General features: G+C 36.9%; 1 protein-coding gene across 1 annotated transcript; it reads left to right on the top strand.

Moving 5' to 3' along the window:
* The first annotated feature begins 72 nt into the window (after positions 1 to 72).
* LOC144448657 (flavin-containing monooxygenase 5-like) lies at positions 73 to 24,053 on the top strand. The gene is made up of 8 exons (XM_078138935.1): positions 73 to 202; positions 949 to 1,398; positions 2,119 to 2,174; positions 3,783 to 3,959; positions 5,325 to 5,544; positions 7,792 to 8,027; positions 21,925 to 22,160; positions 23,948 to 24,053. The coding sequence occupies exons 1-8, from the start codon at positions 73 to 75 to the stop codon at positions 24,051 to 24,053; spliced, it is 1,611 nt and encodes a 536-aa protein (XP_077995061.1).
* Positions 24,054 to 24,773: the final 720 nt, after the last annotated feature.

Below are 24,773 nucleotides of genomic sequence, written 5' to 3'. Positions count from 1 at the left end.
GACTTTGAACTCAATACATATTTATTGAGTGCACGTGATAAATTTCACTTTCCCTATTCAACAGAATTCAATATGTCGGGTACGTCTGCAAATGGTACGCGTGTCGCCATTATTGGTGCTGGTGTTGCAGGATTGGCGTCCATCAAAAGTTGCTTGGAAGAGAACCTTGATCCAATCTGTTATGAGAGACATGATAAACCAGGTACTTTTGCATATGTTATTTCATTCCTTCTTTGTGCTTTCCTTTCTAAATTTGAAGTTCGTACAAACGGAGGACGGGGAAAACGAAATGGGGTCGTTATCATTTGCAATGTAGGTCAGAAAGGACTGAATTTTTTTAGCAAGGACATAAATGGAAGGTAGGTATTTCAAGCTGACAATGGAAGTCAGTTGAATTGTCTAGTTCAACAAAAATCTTACTAACACTGCCAAATGTTGACATTCCGTAAGGGAAGACTATGTTATGATTTTTTGTCTGTATGTCTGTCGGCCTGTCTCTCTCTCTCTCAGTATGTCTGTCTGTCTGTCTGTCTGTCTGTCTGTCTGTCTGTCTGTCTGTCTGTCTGTCTGTCTGTCTGTCTGTCTATACGTCTGTCTGTCTATACGTCTGTCTGTCTGTCTGTCTGCCTGTCTATGGACATGATATCGCAAAGACTGCTGCAATTCAACGGATACTTACTACACATCTTCATTACGGTGATGGAAATAACCGATTACATTTTGGTAAACACACTAGAAATGTTGGAAAGTTATTTGACTTATTTAGCGACTTTCAGAAATTAGACTATATCTATAGTGGAACGTTCTTTTCTCAAGGACAAGCCTATCGTATGGTCTGGCAGACAACTACCTAAATTATAAGCAAGGCCTTTAACTGCCTTCATTTTTGTATAAACTTGTACAGATTTGGCCTAAATAAGCAAGGGTCATTCTGTATATTCTCTGCAGGGGGTCTGTGGAACTATAGCAACGAGCTGCGACCAGGACAAGGTGCAGCTATATACCGCTCTGTTGTCACCAATACCAGTAAAGAAATGCTAGCGTTTTCAGACTTCCCGTTCGCTAAAGAATACACACCGTTTTTATCACACAAGAAAATATTAGAATATTTAAACGACTACAGAAGTAACTTTGGCCTGGATAAATACATCAAGTTCAACACGACGGTGACGGACATCGTGAAAAATAAAGGCGGTAAATATTGGAAGGTGATTCTGAAAAACGAAAATGATTCGGCGAGTGAAGAATACTTTGATTACGTCATGGTATGTATTGGGATGTATAATAAACCGTTTACACCTGATTATCCTGGATTAGATACATTCCATGGAATCAAGATTCATGCCAGTGAATATCGAAACGCCGAAAAATTTAGAGACAAGAAAGTTGTGGTTGTAGGTAAGTGTGATTCCTTTATGACGTCCATTTTTATATACTAATCCTGTGAAATAATGAAAACACATCAAAACCTTCGATAATCAAAGTAGAAAACATCAAAACACTTTAGTAGTTGAATGGCTAAATATGAAAAGGTCGTTAAAAACCAAATATCAAATATTATACACATAGTACAACATTAAAGTACAACATGAATTCCATGCATGCTAGGATTGACTGTCAGGGTAATTGTCGACTACGTCGACTTCTTCATTCCCAGATAAGTTGCTTACCGGCAAAAACGAGCCCGAGATTTGTACAATAGCGGTAACATTTGAGCTCAAAAATTGAGGAATATAAATACACATAACATTTTCTTTCACCATTAAAAATATCATAATTATTAGGATGAAAATCATAGTAATATACTATGATGTGTAATATGACCATTAGCAAATATTTTCAATTGTTGAAATCACGCAATTGTATCACCAGTATGCTGTCTATGACCTACCCCGCCTTACCACAAAATGAAACGAAGTGTTTTCCAACAATTTGCCCTTGTAATATGACTTTGTCCCAAATCCTGATGTTCCACACACCATATATCTAACACTATATTTTTGTCTGTTTATCTATCTATCTGTCTGTCTGTCTGTCTGTCTGTCTGCCTGTCTGTCTGTCTGTCTGTCTGTTGCTCTCTGTCTGCTTGTCTGCCTGTCTGTCTGTCTGTCTGTACAGGAGGGTGTGATACTGCAGGTGAGATATCCTGTGAGATTGCTAGAAGTGGTGCAGAGGCAAGTTATATACGTTTATCATATTTTATTAGTTGTAAGTGAATTTGCAAATACGTTTTTATCTGTAATGTTGTGACACATATTAATTATTTTATTAGTTCCATTGTGGATTTGATTACCTTATAATGTGTGAAGATTGTACGCATTGATGCCCACACATATCACTGCTATCTGTGGTGGTCAAATGTGATTTCTGATTGGTTGTTTGTGGTGACTTGCAAACTAGATTGAGGCATGCGTCAATGTCAATGTTTGACTTCGATTGCTATCAAGATGGTGGGTTAACCATGAAGACAGTGTTATATTATATTATTGATATTTCATTCCTTCTCAAACGTTTTGAGTATGTTGTTGATTATCTGATAACAAGTAAAATGTGCTCTTTATGTTTATATTTGTCAACATAAATGATACATTTAATATAGCAACTAACAATATTCTTACATTAACCATAAACATAGTTCCTAAGGCATTAACCATAAACATAGTTCCAAAGGCATTAACCATAAACATAGTTCCAAAGGCATTAACCATAGACATAGTTCCTAAGGCATTAACCACAAACATAGTTCCAAAGGCATTAACCATAAACATAGTTCCAAAGGCATTAACCATAAACATAGTTTATCCATTACCCATATACATAGTTCCTAAGGCATTAACCATAAACATAGTTCCAAAGGCATTAACCATAAACATAGTTCCAAAGGCATTAACCATAAACATAGTTCCTAAGGCATTAACCATAGACATAGTTCCAAAGGTATTATCCATAAACATAGTTTATCCAAAGACATTAACCATAAACATAGTTTATCCATAGGCAAGTCTGTTTTCAAGGAGTGAATCACTTCAGGCAGGGGGACCTCAATGTTTTATCAGTTGTTATCAGTTTTATTGATCTTTTTTACCAGTAAAATTGAAATAGTTCTAGAGATGTAAACAATTAACTTGTATCCGACCAAGTAAATTAGTGGTTTTCTATCATCCAGCGTTAACTGAGGAGATGCATCATGCATCAAAGTTTATAGTAAATTCAAAGAGTATCCTTCCCCTTAAAGTTGCAATAGCTGCAACTGAAAAGCTTTTTTGAAAATGTTTTGTTAGATACAATAACTTACTCGTCACATCATACACACTGAACAGTATCACCTGTGGATAAACATACTTTTTTATAGCTGTATACACGATATATCAAAACAACTTGGTTTTTGAGTCCGTATCCAAAAATCAGCGCCCTCAACGACGATCATGATTTCAGCATATTCCTGTACTGCTTATGGATAATGTCGACCACTGATTTACATGTAATTATTGGCATTTTAACAATTGTCAGTGACTGTATTGTGGTTGTCTGATCGAACAATGACGTTCCAGTTACAACTAGTACAGTTTCAATGTGGTGACAATACTTAGTTTTCGATCAAGATGTAAAATTACCACTACACTACATACAGATAATATTGACCACTAATTAGCAGATACAGCATCTTTTTATTATAAGTAATTGATCAATTTGTAGGGAATATATCTTTGGTTATTTGATATAAATAATGTTCCAGTTGCATCTACTGCAGGTTTAATGATAGTTTTCAATAATATCTGTAGGTATATCTAAGTGTACGTCACGGCACCAACTGTGTCCCTCGAATCATTAATGGTCAGCCATGGGACATGATTGTTTTTACCAGATCAAACTTTCGGAAATCAGACTTGAGATTTGGTGAATTTGTAGAGCACTTATGTAAAACAAGAGTGGCCGATTACAAACTCTTTGGGTTGCACGTAAGTCAATGATCTCTTACATTTTTATGCAGATACTTATAAAAAAATCTCTTATCTGAAAGTGATGAAAACATACATACATACATACATACATACATACATACATACATAATTACACACACACACACACACACAAACATACGCACGCACGCACACACACATGACAAGCCAGGGAAATATTACACACATGTTGACTTATCGCGAGGGCAACATCATGCATCTATTTCCTCGAGGAAATGTGGGTCATCTGAACACAGTCTGTTTCAAAACGGAAATTGTAAAGGCCCTGAAGTTTCTCAACTGCGTCTACTCCACCAGCACACTTGAAACAATCTGTTAGGTGACCCACAGGCCTGAGGGAAAATGACATATGATGTTGCATGAGCGCGATCAGTCAACATATGTATTGTAACACACCACATCAGTTTCAGCATTGTCTGTGTCATGCCTAAAAAGTATATGGTATATGTAACATGGGGTTTCCATATGACAACAATGAATGAAAGAAAATGCCCAGAGTTTGCGGCTTAATCAGCTACCCACAGCATTTTTTATTTAGCCTAATCATAGTGATGGTTTTATGTTACCTAGATGGATTCATGGGCTTTCTGTATTTTATGTTTTCGTGTAGGCAACTTTCAACTTTCCATGGCCTGTCTATATATGCATAGACTACAATCCATCCATGGCCACAAGTCAGATATCTTGCACGAAATACATTTTTTACATTTTACCCTTGCAAGTTTTACATGACAGAAGCTTTAAGTTACATTCTATGGTTGCACGAAATACATTCTAGGATCGGGTGATGTTCAGGAGAGCGTGCACGAAATACAATTCTTGAATACACTTAAGAATAACTTCCACTCTTCTCTTCCAGATGTGTAGTCATTCCATTTATTGACTAAATAAAGACATGTTGTTTATTTTTCCTCACACACCAAATCCCGCTATTTATATAAAACATCTCTAGAAGGCTAGCAGCTATTCTTTACTTGTCCAATAAGAAAGAAAACCCAGATAAAATCAGTTTTACTTTATCACAAAACTCATTTAAGATTATCTATTACATGCCTACTCCTCGCCTTGTCGCCTATCTTTTGTTGTCAGCATATGTACAGATGTTTGTGTGTGACAACATGGGTCCTGTCGCACAACAGTTTTAATCGTTATTGTAAAACCATCTATCCTTTTATGGTAAAGATAGAACACACTATTTTATAGCAACGGAACAATATTTTGACGTGTAAATGTTTTGATATGAATAACATACGAGTGTTTTTCAGAAGGTAGCATTATCCTGTCCAGGTTTTTTTTTTTGGAATGGCCACTATAACTGTAGATTCGTACTTCTTTTTTACACAGAGTACGGAGTCCATTTTGGAAAGTAAATCATTCATGGCAAGTGATGACATACAGGACCGTATCGTTCAAGGACAGCTTACACCAGTTGTTGACATCGTAGGCTTTGAAGAAAACAATCTAAAACTGAAAAACGGAACCATCTTGGAAAATATTGATGCCGTGATTTTCGCTACTGGTTGTGAATATTCAGTACCTGTTATCGACCAATCATGGATTTATGGTAATGTGTAATTTGAATAAAAATGGGAATGCCAGATGAAAACATGTGGTGTTAATGTCTGTTAACAAAATTCTATTACTAAATAGACAAAGACATAATCTCACCCAACATTTCAACTTACTAATTCATATTCTGAAAGCTTAAAAGATAGAGACCGCGTTTTAGTGTTATTGATTAGGAATTTTCTTACTGGAGTTTGAACTTCGAACTAAGGGACCGGTCAGTTTCTCCAGCCTGGGGGGGGGGATTCTTCCATCAGGCCGCCAAAAAGTCACTGACCCCCTATCTGTAAAATCGAAAACAGGCTGACCCCTACCACTTAATCCTGAAACATGATGACCCCCATGTATCACATTCACATCATAGGTATTTCTTTTATTGTGACTTAGTGTGGACTGCTTGACCATCTTGCAAGTACTTTGTGAGATCCTGGGATAGCACTATCGTATGTTTATTGACTAAACAGGGTAAATATATTCGAAAGCAGTTTGATAACATCTTGTCAGTGAAAGGTAGGGGGAAAGCTTGAGAAGGGAATATGTACACGTACCTCTCATGGGTGGGTCCGATGGTTCACCCCTAGAAGCCCTGGAGGATTTTTACTCTTAAAAGTCAATTTTAAGACTATTCAGACACTTTCAGACAATTATTTCCAAGCTTTACAAGACAGCACCAACATGTAAAAAGCAATTACATAGGGTTGAAATATTTTTGAAATATAGTTTGATAGCATCTTGACAGTAAAAGGTAGGGGGAGAGCTTGAGACTGGGATATGTCCACCAAATGTGGGGGGGGGGGGTCCGATGGGGTCTCCCCCTAGATGCCCTGGAGGATTTTTACTCTTAAAGCCAATTTGTAGGCAATTTAGACCCTTTCAAGTCCATGCTTTACAAGTATCAGAAACTATTTTTATAACTTACACTAAGGGTTGAAATATGTTCTTAAAAAGTTAAATGGCATCCTTATAGTAAAGGTCAGCACATCTAATAGTAGTATCATTGGTAGGGAGATTTAGAGTTTAAGGCAATTTTAGACTATCTTGGCAAACATTTCACATCTTTAAAAGACAAATTAGAATATGATGAAAATATTTAAGAAAAGTTTAATACCATTAAGACAGTAAAAAGGTTGGTGCATCTGATTGTTGGTTGAATGCATGAGTGACCTCTGGGGGTGAGGGAGTCCTTGGTGATTTTCCCCTGGCAGATCTGGAGTGTTTGTGCTACTATTAAGGCAATGGTTGGGTTATTCATAGCCTTTGAGGTAATATTTCCAAGTTTCGGAAAGCTAACGTAAATGTAAGTTTTAAATGAGTTTTCCATGTCACATAAATATGGGCCCATAACATTGGTGTAGGGGCATTAATATTGCATGTATAGTAAAGCCACCGGTATGTTAGAGAACTTTAGGTGGTCATACCTAGTGTATAATAGAAACTGGAATCTGATGAGATGTGGTGATTTGTAGTGTCAATAACATGTAGTATCCAAAATAGAAAGTAGTATCCAAAATAGAAAGTGTATTAATACCTTCATTAATAAACTATCTATGAAGATTACCATTACGAAACCTTCACATTCACTTTTGCCCCAAAGTGCAATATAAGTGAAGCAATGATTGTAAAACAGCCAAATTTACATGACATGTTCTGTAACTAGTGTGGTAGCTAGGTAATCCATGTATATCTATATGTATAGTTATGTTTGAACTAATAAGTAATATTATTCATGTAAGAAACAGGGACACGAACAAATGTTTACATGTACCACATTTCAGACAAGGCTATATGCCATTGTAGAAAAGGATTTTTTTCTTCCATCACAATCCAAAACACAATGACCCCCTATCCACAATTTTCAAAAGAGCATGACCCCCCTTGCCAATTTCATAAACAGGGTGACCCCCCCCCCCACCAATCCACCCCCCGCCAAAGAAACTGACCGGTCATTAAATCTCCATGTGCAAGGTAAAACAACACACAATATTCAAAGTGGACACCTCTGACATTCACAGACCAATTTCAACCAAACCTGGCACAAATGTCAGTTACAGTACTAATTTACATATGCATATCACTTTGTTTGTTGACCTTCATTATAACTTTAGAGTTGTGGCTATCCTCATCATAAAAATGAGAATATGAATCAGTAAGTTGAAATGTTCGAAGTATGTCTTCAACAAAGACTTGTTTTAGGGGAAATGAATTTTAAAAAAATATTGCCGAATTACATCATTCATTTTTCTAGGTGATTCTGATCAAGTCAACTTGTACAAGTATGTGTTTCCGGTACAACTAGAGAATCCAGAAAGGTTGGCTATGGTTGGCCTTATGTCATTATCTGCAGCAGCATGGCCAGCGTTGGAAATTCAATCAAGATGGGCCAGCAGGGTCTTCACGGAGAAAGCAGTGTTACCTGAAAAAAGACGTATGATGGAAGATATTGAACAGAACCCAAGATACATCGGGACACATTACGTATTCGTAAGTATACTTTTCCAAGAATGTATACTTTTTGTATGTTTTTGTTGTTGTCGTGTCGTTTGGTTTGTTTGTTTTTTGTTTGTTTTAGCATTTGTAATAAAAACTGTGAAGCCGAAATTGAATGTCATCTGGCTCTACAAAATAGTACTAATGTTGTCATATTTATTATTTGGCTAGACCAAAATCATGCCAAAATCGGTAGGTTTCGTGACATGATAATTTTCGTGAGTTTTTTCTTTGTTTGTTAAACTGCTTGTCTGGTATAACCCGTGCAAGTTATTTGACTTACCAATCTGAAGAACTGTTTTGGTTGCTTTAACTTTAAGTGATCCCCACCTTTAAAAAGTATTTCTTTTTAATGTAGAGTGTTGAGTTCGATTTATATCGAGCTACGCTATACAATTAATGTAGCAATATTAGTTGGGATCTTTTGTCTAGCCTAACGACGGTCTGTTTCAGGTAATTAAGGAGAAGGATATTTTATGAATTTCCTTTGTTTTAAAAACAAAACAAAACCGGATGTTAAATGAGGTAAATGGCATTGGGTTCAATCACATTCACTCATCAGTATGGACGATCCCAACATCGACATATGAAACTTCCAAGACAACTAAACTTCCATGTAAAAGTATTGTCGACTGCTGCTATTGTATCGTACATGTGCATTTTTATTTCATTAAAATGTGTCTTAACTTTCGATAGGTGATGCCTTACACTTACGAAGAAGAAATCGCCGAGTTACTTGGTGTAAAGCCAAACTTATGGAAATTATTGTTCTCTGATCCAAAACTGGCATATGCATTTGAGTATGGTCCAATGGTTCCTTATTGGTACCGTTTACAAGGTCCTGGTGCATGGTCTGGTGCAAGGGATGCAATCCTGAATGTCTGGGAGAATACCAAGTATCCTACAAGACGTTATCGAGACAGTGAGACAAAGTGATATGCTAGTATGCAATGCATATGTTCACACTTAGACTACACAAAATCTAGAATTTATCATGGCTTGACTATAGTAACGAATTTACGTACTGATCAACGTGGCAACTTTGATACTTTTGTTGTTTTTCTTATATTGATATTTCTAGATATTCACTATTATTTAGCTGCTAGTCCGTCGGGCATTCTTTTGATAATACAAATAACCAAAGGTCGCTTTTGCACCTCAAAGGTCGTTTACACTGTACGCCCCAAGTACTCTCTTCTTTCGGATTTGTTCGGCAACCTTCGGAGCCACATGGCACACACTAGGTCTTATTACACACGTAGGCTAGATATTTACAAGTTTTGCAAAAGCCTTAGTAAGTAGACATAATAGTTGCGTTCGGTAAGAGAGACAATGTTATGGAAAAGTTGAGGTGGAATGAAACTTATTCATACAGATGTAAGTTGTTGAACTCTAACTGATTTAGAAGCCACGCATTGGTAGGTTCAAAATGTTCACTTATGCAAGCTTTGCCAATCATTGTTAGTGCATAAGGGTGATCAGAAACGGTCGGAGTCAACACCATTCAACAACAGCTTATTTCTTGGTGACCTAGGAAGATTTCTATTGGTTGGTACATCTGGGTCAACAGAGGTTGACTTATAATAATGTTAATAATATTTGTTTTTATATAGCGCTTTCCCACTTTGTGCTCATTGCTCGAACCTATAACCTGCAAACTTGTAATTATTACAATCTTATCAAATACCCGGCCTACTGTATTATAACACATTATTGTTTTTGTAGTAAAACTAATAATAATAATTTGTCTATGTTTCCAATAAGGGTTTATTAAAAGTTATTTGACACGGTACAGTTTTTGCGTTTCCTGACATAGGGCGACTACACGTGTGTGTGTGTGTGTGTGTGTGTGTGTGTGTGTGTGTGTGTGTGTGTGTGTGTCAAATCATACCAAGTTTTATTAGGACACGAGGAAATGACTGTGATACAGTACAGTACTGATACTTACTATCCAGAGTGATTTCCAACTAGCTTAGGGAGCACTTAATTAGTATATGTACTTACTAAGTGGGCATTGAGTATATGATGGGTCAGTTTTTACAAATTTGGTGTTATGGAAGGCCACATTTTCAAAATGTTTAGGGAAGGACTCAGTGGTGGAGGGGGGGGGGGTGTTTCATTGTGTAGTGACTCGTTTTGCGGAAGTGTTCTATACAACTAGTTAGCTTTCAGTTTTATCAATTACTTTGTCGTTGCACAGTCGATGTGGGTTTTTCGTAATTGGAAAATATCCTACGAATGCAAGCTGTAAATTCCATCTAATTTGGTTGGTACATTGTTGAAAACAAAGCACATGTATCCTACATACTGCTTGTTGATGTAGCTTTTAATTTTAACGAGTTTGATAATTGAATTATTATATATGACATATATAAGTACTTTTGGTCATAAAACAGTGAAAGTACTGTAACATGTAGATCTAATGATAAACAGATTATAGGTGATACTAGTCACAGTATTCTACAGATATTGACACATTTAAAGGACTGTGTTTCAGTCCCTCGTCATCACATTAGTTCTACCTTAATAAGTATCAGATGAGATTATTCTTTTGTTGTGGATGAACCTTAACCTAGCTCTGCCAAACAAGTTTCTCACGCCTAGATTTTAACATAATCATAATCATAATCATAATATAATAATCATAATCATAACCATTTTATAATAATCATAACAATAATATTCATAATAATAATAATAATAACAATCAAAATTATGATAATCAAAATCATAATCATAATAATCATAATCATGATCATGATCATAATAATAATAATAATAATCATAACATTATAATCATAATCATACTCAATACAATAATCATAATCATAATAATCCTAATCATACAAGTGTAATTTTAAGCAATGGGCCATTGGTTGCTTTGATTAACGCTTCTGAATAGTTGACAAATAAACTCAAAATAATCAGTATAGCCAGAATAAATGCAATTTCGCACTCGCATGTCCATTTTCCAAAACCCCAAATCACATTAAGTATACAATTGACTCATAATAATTGCTACTTCATTAAGCTTTATATCGCACTTGGCCTTTGTTTACATTGTTGATTTTCCAAATTACATGTTCGGATTTTAATCCAGGATGGATGATGTCAACATCTTAACTACCTGACGGACAGTCTAGATTATGAACTAATCCATTCATTCCACTATCCTCTCGTGAACATTTCATTTATTGATTCATTCAGTCAGTCATTCGTGATAATACACTGCTACCTCACTAACTTATTCACTCATCCATCCATTTACTCACCCACCAATCCATCTACCCACTCATCCAGTGGACTGACTAGCTCACTCGTTTGTTTGTTCGTTCGTCACTCACTCACTCACTCACTCACTCATTCATTGATTGATTGGCTGACGGACTGGCTGACTTGAACACACAGACAGATTGGCTGGATGACATTCTAACTTCTTATTAAAGTGATCGATATAAATTGAGGGAGGGTCGAATTTTAGTAAAATGGAGTTGAGGAAAGGTCACATTTTACCGGACAGGTCCCTCTTGATTTCTATCAGCTCATCTCCTGTGATTAGTGAAGACTCTCTTGTCAGAGGTGAAGGTAAACTGAAATTAATTCGTTGCCTGTCTTTCAGTAGTCAATGCACAGACAAATGCCACTGGTAAAGTTTTTCAGTTTTTGTTGACTAAGTAGTGAAACAATATCCCTCAAGTGTCTAGATATACACCGTTGTGATTAGATGAGTTTTTAGTGGTAGTTAAACACCAATTGCTCCACGAAGTCATGCCTTGATGTAGCTAATGTCATTTAATTATGGCGACCGTGTTTAACATGTCAGAAACGATTAATAAAGTACAGCGGTATAAGACTAGTGTGAAACGTTGATTATCGCAAACCACGGTTAGCTGCTTTTTAAACAGATAGGAGCTAATATAGTAATAGTGCTGCTGTGGATGAGAAATGAGAAAAGTGCCCGGATGATGAGAAAAGTGCTCTGAAACAAAGGACTTTGAATTGAAATAGTTGAGTGTAAAAATGATGACTTATTAATGAATGACAAACCCGTTCATCTGTAATACTAGATTTTTTTCGGGGGCAGTTGTCCTTCGGGGGCAATTGTCCGGGGGGCAGTTGTCCTGTTACCCGTGGCTAGATGCGGGACAATATATACATGATGTTTTGTGCGGGACTCTCCCTGTTTTACTAATTATTGTCAATATAGCCTTCGTGAATGGAACTTTGTAACGTTTGAACAATAACATTAATGTAATGTTATTCATGTATATTGTCATAAATGAAAGTTAATATATAAGCAAAATCAATGCTCGGACAAATTTATTGCTGCAGACGGTACCCGCGTTTCGTACAACACCGGACGACTTTCCGTATGCAAACAAGACTATGACAAATTGTGCCAACTTAAAATACGATCGTCATCTTGAGTCCCTGTACTTTAGGATCAGTACACCTAGTCACGTCTGTTCTAGTTATACTTAATAATCTGGCCAGGTATCAAATTTGTAAACGACGATAGCCGAATTTTCTATGAAGAAGGGATTGCTTGGAAATTTGAAAAGTTACGGAAGGTAAGCACTGCAATGACGTGGCAAAAGTGTACTGTGTTTTATATCTGTATTTAAAATTGTATCAAGCCAAATCTATTCCGTGAGAAGCACGTTCAACTCTAATGCACTGTCTTTGACGTAGTTCAGTTGACTATTACGCAAAGTAACTGAAGTAGTGAAATTCAAGTACGAAAATTACATCGGGAGTGCATGTATCTTTATTCAATGATATACGCGTTATTCAAGCACTGTCATCATGGGGACTATTCTGTATTCTCTCAATCTCGCCACCGGAGGGCGTCATACCATGTCAAATGCAACTGCTTCCCTTTGTCATCCCTGATGGAAATTTAGTATTAACTCCTGCACTTTTTAGCCATGGCTATTGTAATGCTTGTTCTCACCATTTTCATTAGGGTTCTCCAAAATAAGTGATAATTTTAAGACAACTGTTCAGATTTGAATGTGTTGATGAGCTTGTGAAAATCTAAGTAATTTCCAAAGCAGTATATTGAAATCTATAGATATCCCAACTTTCCATACACCATTTCTGTTTGGGCATGTTTTAATATAGTAGAGTCATGTGTCAGCAATTGGAATGTAATGGATGTAAAATGTGTAGGTGTTCCGAGGAAGCATAATACAGGGATTTGTTTGCCATAAAACTGTAATATATAGTATGAATCGGCGGGAGGACGTTATTTTGATTCTACTTGACCTATCAGCTGCTTTCGACACCATCGACCATAACATTCTGATACACAGACTCCGCCATAGGTTTGGCATTCAAGGTACAGTATTAGACTGGATAACCTCATATTTACAGAACAGAACAATGAAAGTACGTATTGGTTCGGTGGTGTCGGAAGCACAATCACTTGATTGTGGGGTCCCCCAGGGTTCTGTCCTTGGACCAGTATTATTTAGTCTTTATACAGCGCCCCTGGAGGACATCATCAGTAAACACTGTTTAGAAAGTATGTTCTACGCTGATGACTCCCAACTGTATGTCGTGTGCCCCGGTGGTTGCGTCCCAAGTGAACAAATTGAGGGATGTATTTACGAAATTCGTCAGTGGATGGCTAACAACATGCTTGCACTTAATGATGGCAAGACAGAGGTGATAAAATTCTCCTCGAAGTTTGGAAATGGGGACGGGCCACGGGAGTGCGACATACAAGTTGGGAGTGCCATAGTTCATTCTTCTTCGATTGTTCGAGACCTTGGTGTCACACTTGATGCATCAATGACAATGACATCTCACATTGCTAGTATATGTAAGTCAGCGTCCTTTGCTCTTTGGAAAATAGGAAAAATCCGTAATCTTTTAGATCAACAGTCCACAGAAAAATTAGTGCATGCGTTCGTTACATCTCGTCTTGACTACTGTAATTCTCTACTTTATGGCCTGCCAGATTATCAAATCCATAAGCTCCAGTCAATTCAGAATGCTGCTGCACGCCTAGTCATGAAAACACCCAGAACAGACCATATTACACCAGTACTTCATAATTTACATTGGCTGCCCATACAAAAACGGATAAAGTTCAAAATTCTATGTTTAACATACAAGGTTTTAAGTAACATGTCCCCTGTTTATCTCAGAGAACTGCTAGAAATCCGTTCTTCTGGTCGTACCCTTCGTTCCTCTACCGAAGGTGCTCATACACTTCGCCAGCCAATTGCCAACACGGTTTTTTATGGAGACAGGGCTTTTTCGGTGTGTGCTCCGCGTCTCTGGAATCAGCTACCAGTTTCACTCCGTCTTAGCATAAATATTGATGTTTTTAAATCAAATCTTAAGACACACCTTTTTATTGAATGAAAGTATTTTATTGATGGTTTTTTAATTCTTTTTTTACAAAGTTGTGTGAAGCGCTTTGAGATGTTTTGTTTTACATGTAAAGCGTTTTTTAAAGAAATAAATATTATTATTATTATTATTATTATGAATGTGTGCACCATGCACTTTATTACAAGTTTTACAGTGAACTATTCAAAAATCTCACTAACTCTGTTATACAGTGAACTATTCAAACGCTCACTAACTGCTATACAGTGAATCATTCAGTGTCTCACTAAATCTATTATACAATGAACTATACAGTAACAATGATCTCCAATGTCTTGGCAATGCTTTCGGTTCTTGTTCAATTTTCTAAGTGTCCCTTTGTTTTGACACATTTGCCAGTTTTTGACGCAATCATAGTACATCATAGTAAATGGACCTGCAACAAGAAGAGATAATAAATGAATAAAGATATATATATATATATATATATATATATATATATATATATATATATATATATATATATATATATATATATATATATATATATAATGTCAAGTCATTGAGAATGACATAGCCCCGCTATAATTGGGTTTTAAGGAATTATCACTACTCTGATCACGCAACAACATTTGTGAACCTAAAACAAACAGATTTAGATATGAATATGCACATGTATGTCATAGAACACTGTCCTAATGCCAACTTTGAATGAGATCTGTTAAAGCATGTCTGAGTTATGGCTTTAGACAGGGAAAATTCGCAAACAAAATGGTTGCTAGGCGGCCATATTGGATCGTATCATAAAACAAATTGACGTGCATATGTATGCCATAGCATGTTGCCCCTGTACCAAGTTTGAAAAAAATCGGTCCAGGCATCTCCAAGAAACAGCTGCGGACGGACGGACGGACGGACGGACGCACGGACGGACGGACGGACAGACGGAACCCAATCCATAAGTCCCCGTTCCGGACTTCGTCCGCGGGGACTAATAAGGATATATGTACCAAAATGTGTGGAATGTTAATGAAAAGCTCACTCATTTTGTGAGATTAGTTGAAAAGTCATACCCTTCTTGTACTTAATTATTACTGAGTTATTTGTATTACACAAGTAAGAATGTAACCTAACGATTTGAAATGATATATATTTATAATGATCATTGCATTCAAAGATAACTGTTCTCTCGACGTTCAGAGCTTGATTAATATTTCTAGTTCTGTTGGTGGGCTTTTTCCGAAACAATGGAATGGAGTATTGTTTTTACTTGACCCCCCCCCCCCCCCGTAAAACTTATTTATGCTGCTATCATTTGTTCATCAAGAACTAAGAATCAGTGACAAACATCGGCGCGCGGCTACGGCATGTTTGTCTCTGTTGACAAAGGAATTAAGTGGGAGCGATATAATATTTATACACACATCCACGATACCAGCGACAAAGCGCCAAAGTGTGATGACCTTCTGTAATCAGCTGATCAGACGTTCATACTACTATTGGGAGACGGTACATATGCCACATTGATTGTCTAGTATTTTTCGTCCCATTATGCTTCTACTTGCATCCAAACAAAGACCAAAATAGCTTGTGCAATCTGATTAAAATCTGATGCCGGAGTACGGCTCGATTGGTTTATTCACATGTATTTCCTCGTACATGCTCGTACGTACATTGCCGCCTGTTTATATATTTGTTCTGTACTGTGATTGCATGACCGCCGCGCCGCCTTCCCTCAGAGACGCTCACTCAATAAAGGAGAGAAAACGCCCGACAAGATGCAAAGGAAATCGGGGTATTAAAATAAAATATTTGAGACGTAATTCTACACCAGATTTTAATCAGATTGGTACAAAACAATCACAATGGTATGTGACGTAAAATAAATGTTACAGTGCATCGTAAACGCACTGTGTTCACATGCCAGTGCACGATATGTTCATCGTGTGTATTACTCACATCTACGGGATGTGTAGCTGCAATAATTGTAGCGTCTTGTTGCGGTTTTGTGGGTTTTTTCGTCTGTTTTCGTGACTTTTTAAGTTTTAGTGTTTACTCGCACCTAACGCTACAATTCCTAGTGCAGGAATTCCAATCAGCTGATGCGATGCGGATCTGCATCGCACGTATCAATCCCTATTTTCGCCAAAATATCGACCTACCTACGGAAAATCTGACATTTCCTAACCGCAACACTTCTTAGGAATCCCCCGCAGCACAATCGACGCTCCGGTCGTTGATCACGCGATACATTTGCCGAGATCTCGTAGCCGCGAAAGCTTTCAAAATTGTCTCGTCTCGCATGTTCGGCGGCCGTTTTTGACGGGGGAAAGGGCAGATCGGGGCGTCGATTGTGCTGCGGGGGATTCCTAAGAAGTTTATGGACACTGAAGTATTATACAAGCCATTGAGTATGTTTTAGAGATTGCTCTGTTGACTGCTCACAGAACAAAGAACTGATGTGAGCATGCGTAAGACAGTATGACGTAGTAGATAGTATTAAGGAGGTCGTTGTCTTTATTCTTATAGTTGATAGCTTTGTATTTTTCAGCTGATTTTATGACTGAATAAAGGACTATACATTGTTATATCTCACTTCTGTGTTCTCATATAATTAAAAACTTTAGTTCAGGCGCTTCACACCCTTGCAAAATTACTAATTTTATGAGTGCAATAACATTTTGAAATCGTGATCGCTGACAAGGGCGCAAAGTTTTGGGTGCAGACCCATAAATAGATTGTTTTGTCGGTCTGTCTGCCTGCCTGGTTGAATAACGATGACTTTGTTGTCACAAAAATGCCAGCTTCAGGTTTTGTGAATAGACATGATGCTATATATATTCCTTCATACATCAGTGACTGGCCATGGGGCTATGTGCCGAACAAAAAAAAACCCCAAAGTAATTATCCTCTTTTCTTCTCGAGTCCATAAATTACAAGAGCAAGCCAGTTTAAATGTGGTGCATCCCATTTTCACCTCTTCATTTTAGTTGAATTGGATTGAAGTACTCCCAGCAGTCATTCAAAATTTGTCATTTCGTAGTCATAGAAACAAATTGAAAAACAAAAACAAATACGTGAATAAACATGACACATTGAAGGAAAGAAGAATGGTCAAGTCCTGCGCATGTTCCGTCTGTGTCATAGGATACAGAAAACGATAAAATCTTGAAAAGCGACTGACCGGGTAGGTCAAACAGGATTGTATGTGCGTATTAGCTTTCAATGCGAATTGTAAAGAATTCGTCGCCTCTCTTGCAGTACTGAGTCAAACAATGTAAAATAGCACAGAGAATAACATCTAGACAGCAAGATGAAAGAGATAGGAGTAAATCGATTAGCATATATCACTTTATCTGTTCGGCTTGTCTTCTCTGGTTCATAGTATGATAAATATGCAAGCAGAAATATGGCGTGGGTTCGTATAACCTGTCACAGGTCGACGGTCGATTAACATTCTAAATGTCAGATGAGACTGCAAATAGTATAGGCGTGTTGCAATTACTGCTGCCGTTCCTGGTTTAACGTCCAGCAAAAGTTGTTTTTAGGACAATCTGCATCGTCTCTTATGAGAGTCACGATAAACTAGGTGTGTATATCAGATTATGACCTCTTTTCAAAACACTTTTATACGCTGTATTGTTGGGAATAAGAAACATGATTTTTTTCTCTTTTTCTGTGTCAGACGATCATATTGCTAATATAAAGTAATTCATTGTACACGTTGATGTCTGTCAATCAGGGTTCGACATACACGCTGGTCCGCTATCCCAAGTCTAGTAACTTTCTGTAAGGACCAGTAAAAGTTACTAAAATGCCCATTGCAGGTAGTCCGACGGGATAGTGACTTTTCGATAGGTATATTAGGGAGCTCAGAATTCAAACCACCGGCTATATGAATTCACGGTCATAGTAAAATTCATTTGATTTTTAATTTGCTATTTTGACCAACTCCGGTTGTCTATTCGCGATAAAATTACGATTAGTTTGGAAACAGGGTAGATTTTCTATGATTCCGTGTCATAAAAGCTTATGTTGTGTAGTTTTCGAAAAGCACACCCGGTGGGAAAGTCGCCCAACAGGCGATCTCGCGCCATTGCTGTACTACGTGGCACTTTATTCTGGCGGGGTGTCTCTTGAAAACGGGAATAGCGAAGGGTGAGCTAATCAAGTGAGACCTTTCAAATGTAGCTAATATTATAGCCAATAAAATTAGTTGTACGATGATATGTGTATAAATAAGGGTAAGGCTGGCCTCTACACTGTACCAAGTAAATTAGAAAAGTTGAAATCTTTGTCGCATGATTTCGTATTTATGTACGGATGCGTAGTCTTTCTAAACAGTAATTTTTAGATCAGTTAGTATTTAAACTACGTTTCTGAGTTAATTATTCGGTAGGTTATTAACGAGCTCCCTTTGTAAAAACGCTGTACAAATTGGATGTCAGCGTTCGCCCGGCCACGTTCAACGGAACTAAGTGAAGCTCAATCATAACAATGGTGGCTGTCAAAATCGAAGACGCAATTTGACCGTGTTGTTATTTCAGTGAGTTTATTCAGCAAGAAAACAACGTGTTCTATGTTTTTGTACTTCCTACATGATGTGATGATCGTATTTTTACCGGTACAACTTACAGCTACAATGAAACCATGGTAGTAGTACTGCTAATTAACTTAGCTAGTATTAACACTGACACGATTCCGTGTTCCGTGTTCCGTGTTCATGTTTCGGGGCACATTTCTAAATACACGAACCCAGTTATTGAATGTGTAGTGGATATTGATATTCAGTTTGAAAAATTAAAATCCTGAACTTTATTTTGCGAACGGTTTTGTCATTTCTTAGTAATTATAGGGCCGACTGTATCACGTTTAACGTTTATGTCAACCCGGAAGTACATAGACACGAAAATAGACGAAGTGACTTGTACATGTAATTAGTAACTAAATTGTATTGAAATTGAAGTATACAGTCTTAGAATATATGCAAATTTCCCTAATTAAACATTAACAGATCTGACTCAAAACCTACAGACACACACACACACAGACAGATAGACATACGGACAGACAGACAGACAGACAGACAGACAGACAGACAGACAAACAAACAAACACACACACAGCCTTTCCCCTTTTAATACCTCCCGTACCCTTACGGGAGGTAAAAATTAACTATGCAGTGTACTGTATTGTGCTTTGAGAATCTAGAGTGTCTTTTGCAAGCACAAGAAGAATATTTCTTGTCAAAAGATGTCGGTGGGGGGTGTCAGCTGTTTGGATTACAGGTAAGTTGCATTAATCGATTTTTGTTGCTGTGTTTATTAGCGTTGAACTCGACGAGTGAAAGTACTTAAATATAACCCCATTCAAGTATAAGGCGTAAAAACAATTGTGTGGTTCCGATTACATTCAATTTTAAAATAGGTGGGGTAGGTAGATTTTTCATTTTATTCTATTTTTTTTTTATGTGTGAGTGTCTAGTACAGGTTTTCCATTGTTTTCCAAATGGTCTCTGTTGGGTTTATTTCTGATGTACAGCCATTACAGATTGGAAGAATAGTTTTATATGTCTCTTTAAGTTAATGTCAGTTTCCGTACCCACTATTTCTTGCGAGACTTCACGATTTCGCGATTTTATTAATATTTTTTCTCGAATACGTAAAATAGAATGTTTATGGGCGGTGTGAAAAACTAGGTGGGGTTGGGTAACCGGAACCAAACAACTTTTTTATTAGCCTAATGTTGATATCGCTGCATGTCTTCTATGGCATTACAATTATCTTCAGGCATTATATAATAGAACAATTGATTGCATAGTAAGGATTTCCTGAACATTTTTTCATAAATTTATATCATAAATTTACTTAAATTGGGAGTTTAGTAGTTATATGTTAATACTTAGTTCAGGCAATTGTTAGTGGTTGTGTGAGATTCAGTGGGCACAATAATGTGAGTACCTTTTAAATATATGCAGTAAAACTACACATAAACGTGTCTAAACTCACCTTGTGCCTCTCTAACCTCCAAGACTTTACATTCATTCATACTGTAATGTCCACGTCAAAACTGGTGGGATACGTTTTTTAGAGCTGTGTAAAAGCAAATAACTACAGTTACGAATGCTTAATGTTTCGGTAATCCGTCACAAATTGACAGGCAATTGTGTTGTTTAAATTCATCCAAAACTTGAGCAGTAAAAGTGGTCAATTGTTAACGTAGGCATGTCATTCATTGATTTATACACCAGATCAGCCCCTTCTGGATTTAGACAGCTGTTGGTGATAATTTCAAATTCAACACAGATATATGCTTACATTGCCTTGAGCCTTGGCTTTTCGGGTAATCGTCTAGCATGAACTCTCTGGGCTGCCTTTTTCTACATAACAGTCACGTGGTTAGTCCTGCTATAGGAAGGACATATCAAGCTGCCAACTATATGAGAGTGTGCCAAACAACTTTTTGGCAACACCATACTTATTATAAGTGGTCAAGATTCACGAAGTTAGACTGACAATTTTCACCAACCTAGCTAGAAGCCAGATTTTAAAGTTTAATCTTGGCTTATATTTCCATGGTTTAACCTCCGCTCGAACCCGATGGGCGGAAGTCGATGGCCCCAATGGAGTATGGGTAATCCAGACTTGATCAATCATGCAGCCATTTTGAAAAGATATATCCCTAACTTATTAGGATCCTTTTTGTAAAATCCATTGTGTTCACACTTTTTGATACAAAATATCAACTTCAGGTGATGAAGAATGATGAATCTAAGCAAGTCAACCTGTACAAGTACGTGTTTCCCGTACAACTGGAGAATCCAGAAAGGTTGACTGTGATTGGTTTGATGTCCTTATCTGCTACTGCATGGCCAGTGTGTGAAATTCAATCAAGATGGGCCAGTAAGATCTTCGCTGTGAAAACAGTGTTGCGTGAAAAAAGACGTATGATGGACGATATTGAACAGAACCCAAAATACATCGAGACAAAATACCAACTGGTAATTAGGCATCTATATTGCTTGTAAGTTTGTATATTGTATTTAATTAATATCTGACATCTTTGTCACAAGAATTATAATTATTATTAATTAATAATTAGACATTCTGATTATTCTTCGATCATCTCAAGTAAGTTGTGTTTGCATTTAATATTTTCCTAATGGCAACAATTAAATATATAGGGATGTATCTTGGGATGACAGAATGTATGTAGGGATGTATATGAGGGTGAATAGATGGGTGGATATATGGACGGATGAATGGGTGTCTGTATGTATGTATGTATGTATGTATGTATGTATGTATGTATGTATGTATGTATGTATGGATGGATGGATGGGTGGATATATGGATGGATGGATGGATGGATGGATAGATGGATGGGTGGATGTATGTATGTATGTATGTATGTATGTATGTATGTATGTATGTACGTATGGATGGATGGATGGATGGATGGATGGAGGAGGTTAATATTTAACTCGTCTTATGAAATTTTCCGAGAAAAATTTGCATACCAGAATTTACTTATACTAAATTGTTTACAGGTTATGCCTTATCCATATGAAGAAGAACTCGCCGAATTCATCGGTGTAAAACCAAACTTCTGGAAGTTATTGTTCTCTGATCCAAAGTTTGTATATGCATTTGAGTATGGTCCAATGGTTCCTTATTGGTACCGTTTACAAGGTCCTGGTGCATGGTCTGGTGCAAGGGATGCAATCCTGAATGTCTGGGAGAACATCAAGTATCCTACAAGACGTTATCGTGAAAATGCAGGAAAGTAAACCAACAGTTTAGCTATGGCAACAATTAAATATTGTTTATATTTAAATCGTGATACAAAAAAGAAACTTGGAAGTGGAAACAAATTACGTACATACAGAATTTTCGAAGCAAAATTTGAATTTGAAGACTACGGGAATATTATGTAACAGATTTTACACAACGTAGAAATTTATCAAAATTTAGGCTAAGTGACCATATTTTAGGTATTGAAATAGGAATAAAGGGTAAACCAAGATTACCTTTAAATGAAAAAATTTGTAGCAGATGTAATAGTAATGAAATAGATGATGAATTTCATTTATCATTTTTATGTGATGTGCATATATCTGATTAAACTATTTTATTTAAGAGTTGCAATTCACATAATTGTATTTTTTCTATTGCAGAGAAAGAAAATATTAAAACTAATATTGGAATTCGAATATAATTATTTAGATATGGCAATATTTTTAAGAAACACTGCTTCATGCTATACCCCCAGTAGCTCCTTGTACAAGTTAAATATTTTTTGTAAATTGTTATTACTATGCAGTTTTGTATTATACTTGAATTGTAATACCATACCACACTCTCTGATAGTGTGAGTTTAGTAATAAAAGAATTGAATTGAATTGAACTTCGACAGAATTGGGGTCAGGCCACAGGTCAAACATCATTTCGTTTGTGCAAGAATAGTACATACATAAAGAATGGGGTTGTTTTAGGCATTCTTACATCCTGACATTACTGCAAGGGTGTGATTTAAGTACGCGAATATTCTTTTCAGTGATGTGTGCTAAAAATACACAAAATGCGACGATTTTCTATTTTAATATGCCGACATCTTTCGTTTTTCACGTCAACATGCATAATGCTGTCCGGAAGAGGGTCAGGTCGCCCTGGCCAAACAGTTATAAATCGTTTTGTCAACGGAACGCACCCCTGATAGAAGAGGAGAGGCCGGAACCTCTGACTGAAAAGATCTGAAAAGATGACATCATCGACAGAGAGAACTCCTCTCATTGGGTACTTGTACAGTCCTTCCCACTGCTTTGTCGCACAAAGGCCTTATTCATTGATTCGTAACTTGTCACCAGTTGATCAACATTCAACATGTCGAGTGACACTACAAGAGGTGTGCGTGTCGCCATTATTGGTGCTGGTGTCGCTGGATTAACGGCTATCAAAAGCTGCTTGTGTTACGAGTCACAAAATAAACATTTAAGATTTGATAATTCCTCTGTTGACAAAAGACACAAGTGATAAGGTCACATTGATTAATGAGACAGAGCCGGGTCAAGTAATGTTATTCTATCCTAATGAGTAGAGGTCACATGTCATCTTAGAGTGATAAATTGTGTCCCAATTGAATCAACAGCTGTCTAGCTAGAATTATTTAGCACGGGTCAATAAACTGGCTATTGCTGAATTGAATTAATTATATTAATAAACATTTACTAAATAAGGTTAAGAGAGAATCTTTTGTTGTAAACAATTTGTTTGTTAACCATATTTGTAATACGGAATGAACGATGTTTTAAATAAAAATGTTGATGACGTATGCGTTTGAAGTAGCTGTGGAATTCGCTATTCCGGAGACTAAGTCAGTTGGCGACTGAAGTGAAGAGCGATACCAGCGGGTTCTTGAGAAATTGTGAGCTGAGCTGAAATTACTTGAAAGAACTTTGACAATTAACTGTAATTGACTGGAACTGAGGCGAATAGCTCCCTATGCTGCAAATCGTATAAGTCATTCAACACAAAAGTAATATTTGTGTCCTTGTGAGTTTCTTCTTTTTACAGAGCACTGTTTCGTGAAATCGGTACCTCTCAGATTGCTATCCGGGCGAGTCCAAAGTTTACCGCTGAATACGGGTCAACGTTGCAGCTACCAAATTCAGCGTTGTAACACTGGTGTAAAATCCGGGCTGGACAGTGCTATTCAAAGAATCAACAGGTAAAAAAGTACAATCGCAAAACGTAAGTACTTTATAAGACATTATATGCTACTACGATCGGGCCGTATACTGAGACAGCCAGACATACCACAAATTCCTCTTGCACAAATGGCAAACTTGGAGAACAATTTACAGATTGATCAAGACATAATACCAATTGTACCAATTGATCACAACCTACAACCAAATATTCCAATTGCACAAAATTTGGAACAAAATAATCAAGCTGACCCTATTCATAACATTCAAAATCTAATACAAAATGTGAATAACAGAATAGGAAGAGTCCAGATAAGTGATGAGAAACCGCCTTACTATTATGGCAAAGAAGATGAATCACCAGAACGATGGTTGAATAAATTTGATGCATTTGCTGTATTAAAGAACTTAAATGACGATCAAAAAGTTCAATACTTTATATTATTGATAAGAGATGTTGCTGAAAGATGGTATGTAGACTTGGACGAAAATCAGGCACAAAATTGGAATGAATTGCGGCCTTTATTTATTGCAAGATTTCATCGTATTCAACCAAGATGGCTCGTTGATCAGCAATTAAGTTTGATAAAACAACGACAAAATGAATCTGTGGATGACTATTCCAGCCGATTACGGGAAAAATGTGCTAAAGCAATGCGCACGGCCCCAGAAATTTTAAGTTTATTTTTACA

This window comes from Glandiceps talaboti, chromosome 17 (assembly GCF_964340395.1).
Source record: "Glandiceps talaboti chromosome 17, keGlaTala1.1, whole genome shotgun sequence".
In the NCBI taxonomy this organism is placed as follows: Eukaryota; Metazoa; Hemichordata; class Enteropneusta; family Spengelidae; genus Glandiceps; species Glandiceps talaboti.
The sequence above is the reverse complement of the archived record's forward strand: the minus strand, read 5'-3'. Positions and strand labels throughout refer to the sequence as shown.

Bases quoted from the DNA above. Each gene is read 5' to 3' on its own strand.
- LOC144448657 (XM_078138935.1), top strand. From the start codon at position 73: ATGTCGGGTACGTCTGCAAATGGTACGCGTGTCGCCATTATTGGTGCT. The intron at 2,175-3,782 runs GCAAGTTATATA...TAATATCTGTAG, and splicing joins TTGCTAGAAGTGGTGCAGAG to GTATATCTAAGTGTACGTCA. The intron at 3,960-5,324 runs GTAAGTCAATGA...TTTTTTACACAG, and splicing joins ACAAACTCTTTGGGTTGCAC to AGTACGGAGTCCATTTTGGA.